Source organism: Montipora capricornis, chromosome 1 (assembly GCF_036669925.1).
Source record: "Montipora capricornis isolate CH-2021 chromosome 1, ASM3666992v2, whole genome shotgun sequence".
In the NCBI taxonomy this organism is placed as follows: domain Eukaryota; kingdom Metazoa; phylum Cnidaria; class Anthozoa; order Scleractinia; family Acroporidae; genus Montipora; species Montipora capricornis.
This window is the reverse complement of record NC_090883.1, coordinates 46571684-46584232: the sequence shown is the minus strand read 5'-3', so window position 1 is coordinate 46584232 and position 12549 is coordinate 46571684. Positions and strand designations below refer to the sequence as shown.

Here is a 12549-nt window from a genome sequence, read left to right as displayed (position 1 = left end):
GAAAAAGTTGAGCACCCCTGAGAGATTAAAATGCGAACTCTTGAGTCGTGAGAGACTCAAATCCCAACAACTGAATGTTTAGCTGTACGCGAACTACCCTCCCCCCGCCCACCCAAAAAAAAAAACAATAACAAAAAGCAAAAAAACCGACTTACCTGGATGAGCGACATTCTAGATGTACGAAGAAGTTGTACCAGTGAGACAAGTGCTTCAGCGTTTGCTATCTCCAACTGAGTCGATTTGTTTGACTGATGAGCCACGCCAACACAAAGAATACCAAGAACACGAATCACCATCAACAGAACCTGACAATGAAAAAAACTCAAATTAACAAGGCTATGGGATACCAAGCCGGTTTCAAAGACGCCGGCAGGGTGGTCTTCCTCGGAGAACATTCGCATTTAAAAGATCACTTGCTTTCCACGGTATTTTGTTTTGATGTTTTGATTGAATGTTTTGACTCGGGGTTAGGGTTTAGTCTAGCTTCAAATCTTATAAAACGAAAATTAAATCATACGTTAGTGTAAGATGAGACGGGAACCAGGGTATTTGGAGAAAAAACCTCTTAAAGCAAAGTGGAGAACCAACAAACTCAGCCCACATAATTATATCGTTGAGTCATAGGAAACATCTCGAGCAAGATTGGTTGAAAGGGAATGCTGTCACCGATGCACACAGTCTTGCAATGCCAAACAGATGATTTGACTGCCGTGATTTTAAGAGTGCACAGCTTATTCGTTTAACGTACCTTTTCAGAGGTCTTTTGTGACCTCAGCAATCGTACCAACGGCTGCACTCCGCCTCCCGCCACAATACGGTTCTGATTTTCCATGTTCTCTGTAGTCAAAGCAATGATTGCCATCCCTGCAGTATATTGCAAAGTCTCTGACTTCAACATAAGCATATCCACAAGTATATTTATTCCAATCATGCTGGCGATCCGCTGCTGTTGATGCCGTGTAACGCCAGCTAAGGCCCACAGTGCACTGGCGCCTGAAAGGAAGAAAGCTCGAGTCGAGGAATATGCTCTTCACGCTACTAATAATTTTTATAGCGGAGTTCCATGGTTAAGAAAATAATTATGGTAACCCATCTATGCGGGAAATTTTGGTTTTAGTTATGACGTCATCGTACGACCGTCCGTGCATACCTTCAACTTTTCATGTAAGCCCGAAATGTCGCACTGCTAGAACACGCGTTTTTTGGAGGGAAGTTACATGGGCTGTCACCCGCGTGTTTTTGGCGGGAAGTTGCATGATCAACGTACTGCTCTTGACACTGCTTAAGCAATAGAGGACCGTGACGTTTTCCGTGTTTCCATAGCCTCATCTAAACATTCGGGGAAGTTGGGAGAATTCTCGACAGTTATGCAAACCCGAGACGCAGTCGAGAAAGAGAAAGAGAAAGAGAGAAAGAAAAAAAAAATTAGTAAGCACGGGACGGGTAAGCGATGGTTAAAGTGACTGTGACCACGAGAAAACAGGCGAATTATCAGTGACAAAAAGAGAGAGAGAGAGAGAGAGCAAGAAAGAGCACGAATTAAGAGGCGAAATTATAGTGACGAGCCACGGAAGAAAGAACAAGCACGAACACAAGAAGCCAACATAGTACTAAGGTGCTAAAGTAATAGAGTGCTTGGGAGAGAAGAGTTAACTGTGAGAGTCCAACCCCTGAAACATGGGCAGCTTTGTTAATTCACAGACTACTGCACAGCCCATACTAGTCTGAACAAAAGAAATAATTCTTTCAACATCTTAGGTTTAGAATAACAGAATCAAACAAATCTGTAAATATGACAGGTATGATAAAGTAGTTTGATACTTATTAAAACACGATACAATCATCTCCTCTTTCCCCGCAAATCCAAAGCAACAACTACGCATAGATGGCAGAAAATGTATGCCGCACCGTTAACAGTCTTAATTCATGTCAAAATACATAAATTTCACCACTAGGTAAGGCGACCAGCATCTCAGTATCTCACCCATCAGAGTCCCCCATCAGAGTCCCCTCAACAGCCCACATCTTCAACAGCCTTATGAGGGGTCTCTGTGCATCTGCTGCATCAATCTCTTTCTGCGCCTCCGGATTGTTTGTGGCGAGGGACTCCAGAGCACCAGCTGCCTTCACTTGGCACAGGGTCTTGGTGCTCTTGGTCAATACGACCAGAGGCTTGACAGCTCCACAAGCAACGATCAGGTCTTGGTTTCCTCGATGACCTTTGGCCAGAGAGCTCAAACAAGCTGCAGTATTTGCCTGAAGATTTTTTGATTTGGCACCTAAAGATGTAGTTGAAGAGAATAATAATAGACCTCTTTAGCTTGTACGTTTTGTTTTCCCATTTCAAACCACGTGATGATCTCAAGCGAATTTTCCTTTTGTTTTTTCATAAGTTCTGCGTACATATTCACGTGCATAGGACGACATTTGAAAGAAAGTTTTCCCTAGAGTAACATCACGTGTTCTGAAATGGGAAAACAAAATGTACAAGCTAAAGAGGTCATACGTACATGCGCATCTCGGCTTTGATACGTCATATGCCCAAATGACGATCGCGTACCTCATGGTTGTTTGTATCGAGTCAATTTGCACCAACACGCTGATTTGCAGCAAGGAATGTCCATTTTTTAATAATAATCTCTCAGACAATTTCAAAAATTTCGAGATTTTCTAAAATTTAGTTTAGTGACGTAATCACCTTTTTACTACAACCTTTCCATTTTACGACACATTCCACAAGCCTCACACATGAATACTTTCGATAAAAGTTATTTACATAATGCATCGTCTTCATGTCATCTCGCCTCGTCTAGTGATTCCAACTTCAAAATCAATTCATGGTTACGCCTAGTATTGTTAAGAGCTGGCTTTGCCCTCCAATCAAGTCACAATAGGGAGCTTAAGCAACGACAACGGCGACGGCAACGAGAACGTCACAAATTTGCATATTTAGTAGGCAAAAACAATAGCTTAAAATGCACGCCCTGCACGTGCGTTTTTCACTTTTGCCCATTTCATTGCCGTCGTCAGCAAAACTACAACGTGAAATAGCCAAATTTGAGGTTTAATGAACAACGTCAGCACTTGAGTATTAACTTTCATTTCCTCCCCTAAATTAAGCGCCGTTCCTACCAGTGTCATTTTTGAGGAACTACCACACCTCTGACATATTAAAAACGTTGAAATAGTCACGAGGCGATTAAAATAACGCGAATATATATTTTGAGATGACGTTCTCGTTGCCGTCGCCGTTGTCGTTGCTTAAAAGCTCCCTAATTCTATTTTGGACAGAATGATGGACTTCGGTTCTAAATAAACTGTGGTGCTGTCTCGGTGGGGAGTGAAACGTTAAAAATTTGGCTTTATCAATGAGTTGATAAAGCTAAATTAATAAAGACACGTCAAGAAGGATTTGTGAACAGGTGTTTGGAGTGTTCGCTTTTCGCAAGAGCGAATTGAAGAATCATGGGTTCTCAGTGGTTGGTAGTGGACCAGAGGAGCTTTGCCATTGGTGGAACCACTTAATGACAGGAATGCATGAGAAATTCTTTTTTTTTTTCAGACAAAACTGTCATTCAGGTCTTTGAAGAAAGTTCTCAAGTGAGCGAATATGAGAAATATCTACGTAACAATAATAACTACATGTATTATTCATATAATTATATATATAGTTTTTTCCATTTATATTAATTATATATAATCAGAAACCCATAAGGGTTGAAACGTGTAACGCGCGTTCACAGCTTCCGAATATTCAGTGCGAACTGATTGGTTGAATGTTTCAGTGCTAAGTACCATATTTGGAAACCCCTCGCTCTTGTTGTTCCAAATATGGTACTTAGCAAAGTGAATATTCAGAAGCTTGTTTCCCAGCACACAAGGGGCCGTTACACGTTTCAACCCTTATGGGTTTCTGATATAATAATATAAAGAGCGAATGTGAGAATTATAAATTATATTCACTTGGGTGGTTGGTTGGCTCATTTCAGATATGCTTAAATAAAGGTGACTGCGCAATGCAATTATCAGGGACACCCAACGGAACATTTCGTTCAATTATTTGTTCCAAAGGCCTTCGTGATCTGAAAAAGTTAATACCTGCTTCTTTCGAGATTTATAAAAATGTCCTGTGAGTACCGAAAAAGGGCCAGTGAAGTAGACAAAATGCCCTAGTAAATTTGAAAAGCTTCAAGTTCCCCTAGAATAACCAAACAGATAAAAATTTTATAGCGCAGCCTAAAATGAACCCACAAAGCTTTAAAAACATTCTGAAGAGCTGAGAACAGCGTTAAAAAGCACTTGAGAGAAAACCGTCATTCGGTGCCCTTGAGTTATGAGCTATGCTGTCAGTCATTATTTGAGTTTGTAACTGCATGATGCAGTTTGAGTCAAGACTCACATTTCACCCTTGCTCACCATAGTCTCCGGTAGCTCAGTGGTTACAGCATCGGACTAGATTATGGAGGATTGTGGGTTCAAATCCCATCTGGAGCTAAGACTTTTTTTGAGTTTCCAATGGATACAATTATATAATAGACCATTTTCGAATTCTCACGGTTGGACTGGATCTAGCATGAAATGGAGGCTAATGCAAGCAAATCTTTTCAAATGCAAATTAATTTGCCTACATTAGCTTCCATTTCATGCTAGATCCAGTCCAGCTGTGAGAATTCGAAAATGATCTATTGAAGAAAGTTACATCATGTTACATAACTTTCACTCTCGCAAAAAAAGCCAATATCTTGTACAGGTACTGTACATGTTACTTATCACTTTTAGTCTACTGAATTTTGAGGGTAAAGGTGCAGTAAGGTCGTGTAGCGTTTTAAAGTGAAGTGATGCACATTTACATTTATTTTATTTTACGACCCACCACTGTCTGGGCATTTCAGAAGTACAATTTGTGGAGCCGTTTACAATCACTGAATGGGAAAAAGAAGGATGCCACTGTCCAGAACATGACCAGTCCACTGGACACGGTTTCTGTACCCTACCCTTACTCTCTTCAAACAGTGAGTGAGAGTTCCACCTGCCATTCGAATGCGAGACCTTCCACACGGTACTTAGTTGCTCAACCAACTTTTCCTTAATAAATTTATGTACCGGTATTACTACATGTAACTGCCATATTTTACTTTTATAGTGTAAAATCTTACATGTCAATAAGGTTCACTACCAATTAAATTACATAACAGTACACCATACTGCCAAACTAAAAACACTTCATGACTTTCATATGGGCGCAAGTGATGCTTTTAGTGCTACGTGCCTTACAGTGGACACCTAACGAAGTTGTTTACAAATTGTCCGCCAATCAGGATACAGTATGTGAATTTAATTGACAGTCACGCCTCCTTGCAAAATCTGCACAGTTGTAAGTTGAACACCGTTGCATGGGTAATTGAGTTGACATACTTAGACGTAATTGTTGAATGTGAAAGTTTATTGGGTGGCCACGGTGAGGCGTGTTGCAATGTAAAAGTTCTCAAAATTCCACGAGAAGTAGGAAAGTGCAATTCAAGATTGAAGTTTCAAAACATCATAAGTGATCATAAAAAATGAAATTTACATGAGAAAGCTCACACGTTTTTTGAACAAATTAAATTATAATATACATGCACTCAAGAGCTTATTTGTGCATTTATCATTGACCAATCAGAAATGAGATATTTCTGTTGCCGAGTATCATTGTAATAAGATGTTTACAGGTTCTAAGACTGACGGATTATTACCAGTACTTACTCAACAGTTCCGTTAGGATGTCAACTGCTCCACTCTTAGCTATAGCTGTCTGGTTGTCATGGTTACCATCACACAACACCCTCAGTGCATTGACACAGTTCACAAGGACATGCTCTAGCTTGGAGTCCAGCAAGCAAACGAGAGGCTCAATTCCACCTGAGGTTTATCAATCACACAAGAAAATAATTATTAGTATTTTTGTCATTCATTTAAAAAATCCATGATTTCTGATGACAAATTCAATGATCCTCTTCGAGTCCCTCAGTAATACTACAGAAACAATGTATTGCTGAGATTGTGAAGATGTTCCAGCTACATGTATCAAAGGGTTTTTAACATAGGATTTTAGCTCCATCATTCCCTTACTGACAAAGCATAAACAAAACACATAATTTCTTCAGCACCTAGTCGACACCATATTGTATCATTTACATGTACATATAAGAGATACAAGTTGTATCACAGTGACTCCTTTCTCCACGGAAAAAAGTCTTGAAACCAACCTACATTGTACCCTTAAGGCCTAGCCAGGGGCCAGGGTGATTAGTAGAAAGAAGCTTACCCTATTTTACTCAGTCGATTAAACACCACCCTTGAATAAATGCCACAGATGGAAGGAAAAGTACCAATAAACGCTGACTTTGAAAAATTCGACAGTGCACCCAATCAGAAGAATGCAGTGTTTATTTGAGGATTGTAAGAAAAAAACAAGACAGTACACGTTAGAACTCGGTAATCTAAACCAGCCTACGCACCTAGCTTGGAAATTCATTTTTCCGTATGAAGATGCTTCTAAGTTTGACGTGGCCATATTTTGCAGCTCTTTCTTCACAATTTTCACAATGCGCTCAAAATTTAATAAACGCCCAGTGTTTCACCAAGTACAAATACCAAGTACAAAATTCCTCAATCCTGAGTTAACAAAAACAATTGTTCATGCATTAGTGACTTCGCCTTTAGATTACTGCAACCCTAGCCTCTCCTCTTTGGTATTCCTAAATACCAAACTGATCGTCTTCAGAAAGTACTTAATGCAGCTCCTCGATTAATTTTTGGGATACCTAAATTTGATCACATTTTGTTGACTTCCAGTTGCTTATTTTGTGCAGTTCAAACTCCTGCTTCTAGTCTACAAAGCTGTTAATAATCAAGCTCCAAAATATACTAAAGAACTACTGCTACCCCAGTCCATTTCAGCTTATCGCCAACACTCTTGTGACTGCGGACTTCTCACTGTGCCCAAAACTACCTGACCTTCTGGCATTCTGGGCCATTACTCTGGAACAAATTGCCTCTTGAACTTCGATCCAGTCCGAATGTTACTATTTTTACATGTACATGTAAATCAAAGTTAAAGACATACCTTTTTAAGTTAGCATATAGTTTATGAATATTTTGTCCTTAATTCGTCTGGGATATAATTTACTAATTTTAATTATGTATTGTAAACCGCCTTAGAATATTATTTTTATAATTTTGGCACTATATAAATTTAAGTTTATATAGAAATACAGTACCCCATGACTTCACCACAAATCACATCATGTAGTTTAGACCTTAAAAACACCCTTACAATAGACATTCATGTGTCATACTTGTGTGAATGGTCGAAAGTCATGAGTGTATGCAAGAGTCGTAAACAAAAATTGCACCATCTAAATCGCACTGAATGCAGTAAATTTGAGTTTCAACTTGCTCCCACTCACTGTAAAGATTGCTTGCTCAATGGGAGCCCAACATGCCGTCAAATAAAGTGTACAGCTGCAAAACACTATGCTTAGATTTTAACTTTCTTCATGCCCGTTGACACTTTGTTTATGCTCATCTTGCAATTTTGTTTTGAAATAATATTATTATCTCTTGCCTCAGAGTAATCCATTATCAACCTTATACATTCCAACAGACTTGCCAGACTACTGACTAGAGATAAATTTTACTTGTTTATCAGTCCATTGAACTAAAAAATAAAATTGTCACATGTGAAAAGCAGAATCTCCCCATCCAAAGCAAACATACATGTATGTCAGTATTGTTACCTAGAATTTTGCTTTCTCTGTGCTGTGCAAGTCACTTAAACTTGGCAGAACAAGCAGTAACTTGGACCCACAACTGCGATGTGAGCATGGATCTATTCTCAATTTTACATCACAAACTGCTTTGCTTTCCTGTTTTCAAAAAGTTTAGTGCATAAATTGCAAAGCAGCTAGTTTGTGACGTAAAATCAAGAATACACCTACACGTACATGCCTCTCACATGACGGTCATGCATGAGTCCAAATTGCTGCTACATGTAGTTTTGTTAACTTTGCGGATCTTGCATGGCAGATAAAAAGCGACTTCTTGTTAAAACATGTTTGCTTTTGCTGGGGAGATTAATATTGCTGATGAAAAATATTTACCGTAAGTTTAGGTGCACTTTAACTACACGTACATGATTGTATAATTAATTAATATAGAGGATATTGCATGGCCGCGTGGAGATACGAAATTTCTCTTAGAGTTTGAAAAATATTTCACGAGTGAGCACAGCTCACTCATGAAATATTAATTTTTTCAACACGAGAAAAGACTGAAATTTCATATCTCAAAGTGGCCATGTAATATTCTGTTTATTATGTAAATACCAATGAAATACCGTGAGGCACCCCAAGCCCAGTGTGAGCATGGCTGACAAAAATATAAGGATTTGTATGGGAATCCCGATAAGAAACTTAAGAAGATAATGATATGAAAAAAATTCTCAATTAAAAAGCCTAACCTTATTGCCATTGTGGGTAGCTGTGTGGTTATTTTCCAGATCAGACGCAACTTGAGCCATTTCTCAATTTCTCGGTTGTCAACGGTATAATAAAATCCCAAGGCTGGAGACTACATTCTCAGGAGCCACCAATTTAAGTAAAATATTCCTGGATAAATGGCCCACAGTGATAGGCCACTTTGGAAAATACCATAATACTCTTTGTTTGTCCCACCAAATTTTGCATAAGCATTGTTTCTAAGTTTCTCTTGGGACTTACAATGGTCCCAAGAGAAAACAAAAACAATGCTTATGCAAAATTTGGGGGGACGAACAAAGAGTATTATGGTATTTTCCTAAGTGGCCTATTGGCGTCAGCTGTTGTGGTCACCCTGCCTTACCCAGTATTTGCTTATTTTTTGTTTACGTCGTCATGTTTTGTTAATAGTTAATTTAAAAGGCGAAGTTTAATAAATAAATAAATAAATAAAGATAAAATGTTCCCACGGTCGCAATTCCACATCAGAATCAATTGACAAAGACTGAACTTTCATCTCAACCCACCATTAATGCAATAGCAGTCCTGCGAGTGACCTCAGGTGGTAATATTACAAGGAAACATCTTCCGAAATATACGCTTTATCACCAAAGTTCAGGAATACTAAATTATTTCACCAAGGGCATCGAAAGGTGCAATTTTCATATGCAAGCATAGCAACAGTGATCTTTTCACATGTGAAAATAATATGTTATCTTCACGTGTGAAGATATGTTTTTCTGTGAAAGCTCACTTGGTATTTCATTGGTTTTTATAAAATAAATTCATATCTTACCTTCCTCTGCAATCTTTGCTTGGTTCAAATCAATGCATGCCAAGTCACCAAGAATGACAGCAACCCTTGAATGGATCATAGGCAACGGTGAACTCAGCAGGCTAATGACCACAGGAGTTGCATCAGCTTTAGACACTTCAGCTCTAACCTCAGCGTGAGAGCCAATGTTACACAAGACTGAAGCTGCCAGTGACTGGAGCTCAACATTATCTGTTCTCAGAAGATTAACAAGAGCCGGAACACCCCCTGCCCACAGAATTGACTTCCAATTGTTTTCTGCAGCTAAGGAGAGCACTTCAAGACATCTAACAGCACTGTGTTTTCTCTTAAAGTCATCTGACTTCAGCATACCAACCAGAAGGTCCCACACAGGTACATCAATGTTGTTCCAACTGATGAAATATTCAAGAGTGTTGGTGTGGAAATGAAGAGCAGCAAGATGAACCACACCATTGCCTTCTTTATCAATGGACGTGTACTGTACACCCTTCTCAATAAGACATTTCACCGCATCAAGAGCGCCACTAGAAGCTGCCAAGAGAATTGGTGTAGACTGCAAATGATCAGTTGATTTCAGCTCCATCAGCTTAGGTTCATGGTGTATCAAATGTAGGAGGCAATCCACATGATTGAAAAATGCAGCATAATGTACAGGCACCCAGCCCTGACTGTCAAACATCATGACATCAGCTTTATAAGTCACTAAGCAAACAAGACTGTCCAAGGCTCCGCATCGAGCAGCAAGATGCAGTGGACTTACACCTTGAGAGGATACATTATTGTAACGTCGTACATTTACATCAAAACCCATGACCACCAGGATGGTGATAATTTGTGGCCTGTTAAACATGGCTGCATGATGAATCAGCGAGAGACCAGAGGAGTCTTGAGTTGTCAAACGCACAGGAGGTAACCTCCGTGTCATGGTATGAAAAATTGAAACTAGCCCCCTTTGAGCACTAGCTTGCAGCCCTGCAGGAATCTGCTTTAGTTTAACAGTTCTTTGGTATCCATATCTCTTTTTGAACTGTTCATGGATTTGAAGTTCGTGCACTGGAAGCCTCTTGGGTTTGAGCTTCACAATTTCATCATAATGTGCATGAATCCACAAGGGATGTTTTGGTGACACAGGGTAGTAAGTCTCAAGATGAATGTTTAACACAAAGTAACTCTTGCCGTCAATCTCTACAGGTGTCATGGGATAACTTTCCAACATCACTGAATCAGAACTCATGATTTTGTTGTATGCATCAGTTGCCACATATTCCAGATTTTCACCCTCAATAACAATCACTGGAGAAATTTCCTGAGTTCCAGGAGTTTCCCGCACAAATGAAATACCACCGTGAAGGTGAAAGTACTTCTCGGAATGATCAAAGTTTTTGCATTTGAAATCATGCCGTAAGATCAGCGGCGGGAATTCCCGTTCTGTCTTACGCTCTTCAAAAGTGTATTGTGGGAGAAGTTTATTGACATCAGGGACTTTACATCGCTTCTTGATTGCAACTAGGAATGGTACCATAAAACTGATGAACTTGAGAAGACACAATTGTCGCTTTATTGCAGGCTTCAACAGTAAGGCATTCCTGATAAATTCCTGATGTGCAGTCAACCGACGCTGAAGCTTTTCATAAGTTTGAAGATCAATTTTGTCTGATTTCACAACACTTGAAAGATGATAGTTAGCGTCAATCAAAAACATGTTTTGATGTTGATTAACTGTGTTTTGAAAAAAAGTAAGTTTCAGTGCCAGCTCATCAACATGTCTCATGAAGTTCCTCCTCTCTTCCATAGCAACTGGGTCATCCTTTTTCTCATCTGGCAGTGAATCATAGATTTCAGCCAGTTCAGGATCTTTAGCCAAGTCTAAAATTCCTGCCTCAGTCCACACAAGTTGCAAGCTTCGTCGAGTTTCTGGTTCTCCTGTGGTGGAGTTGAAATTAACTGCTTGCCTCCAGCGTTCCGCGAATTTTTTCCTTTTATCCTTCGAAAAGTAAGCCCCATGCCACAAACTTTTCATCATGTAGTCAACTTCAGAAAGTACCTGACCAATCCTGGTATCGAAATATGCCGGTGGAATTTGACACGAGGTGCTACAGTCAAAATTAGCTTCTAAAGTGATCGAAGGCGTTTGATTTAAAATAAAGATGCCGGTGACGAGTTCGCGAACGATCTGATGCATTTCTCGCAGCTCCAGTGGATCGATTCCTTCTTCTTTGGGAATTAATAACAAGCAATTGTTGAAACTACTGGGGATTTGAATTCCAGCAATCAAACCTCGTGGTGGTTCAACCAAAATTCTTGTGTCTTCAGTTGAAAGCAGCCAGTCAAAAGAGGTGTAAGCTAGCGTTTCTTGCAGCTCATAGCGTTCGATTTTGTCAAAATATGTTGCAGCATCTCGCGAGGCAGTCATGGACGCCATAATCTCTGACGAGCTGGATGTTCGATGATCACGCCGACTTGAAGATATGCTCGAACTAATAGACGCCATTTTCGAACGAACTGAATGACCTGCAGACTCTTAATTAATACGCAAAAACCTCAAGTTCTCCGTGATTTCAGTTTCGTGTGCATGTTTTCCATCCAAGAAATTTCGACGGTGTTGAGTTTTGACTTTAATTCTTTTAGGGTTACAAGATTACGTGTTCAGGTGCTTATACTTCGCCATGTTTGAAACGTGAATCAAAGATCCCAACTTACCATAACAACGAAACGTGCACTGGAAGGAAACAACCTTTGGTAAGATCCACCTGTCTGAATTTTCCTCATTACCATTTCACCTTGGCAACCGATGCAAACTGACCGTGTGTAACGAAAAAAACTGGGACCAAGACTTGACCCTTCAGTTCTCTCGTAAAATTTCATCTTTTTTTATGACGAATATAATGCGCGCAGCTGTACATGATCCATCATTCGATGGCAACAGATCGCAGAGAGAATACGGGATTGAGCTGCAGAGAAATGTGGCAAGCATTTTTGAGATCAGTCTCATTTTGCTACTTGCCAACTGAATTTCCGTTCCTTTCCGGCATTGACGCCTTGCCTGCCTTGTATAATGTACAGAGTTAAATCGTTCCAGAAACATATTAATGCATCTCTAAAATTCAAAAAATGGAAGAAAATGGCGAATAACGGTGGTTGGCGCGCGCGCATGCGCGTGTGACATTCGTAAACTGACGAAACAGTTATCTGTGTCGTCACAAACGGGAATCAAAAAGATAGTCTATTGTAGCTGAG

At 39.7% G+C, this 12549-nt stretch overlaps 1 protein-coding gene across 1 annotated transcript in view; it reads right to left on the bottom strand.

The window, feature by feature from the left end:
• Nucleotides 1–12345, bottom strand: part of LOC138046318 (ankyrin and armadillo repeat-containing protein-like) — a 20514-nt gene extending 8169 nt beyond the window's left edge. Inside the window, exons 1-5 of the mRNA XM_068892984.1 lie at nt 9313–12345; nt 5743–5898; nt 1985–2279; nt 749–986; nt 156–305 (exon numbers count right to left, since the gene is read on the bottom strand). Coding sequence (XP_068749085.1) covers nt 156–305; nt 749–986; nt 1985–2279; nt 5743–5898; nt 9313–11803 — 3330 coding nt within the window. The 5' untranslated portion in view covers nt 11804–12345. The remainder of the gene's footprint in view (nt 1–155; nt 306–748; nt 987–1984; nt 2280–5742; nt 5899–9312) is intronic.
• Nucleotides 12346–12549: the final 204 nt, after the last annotated feature.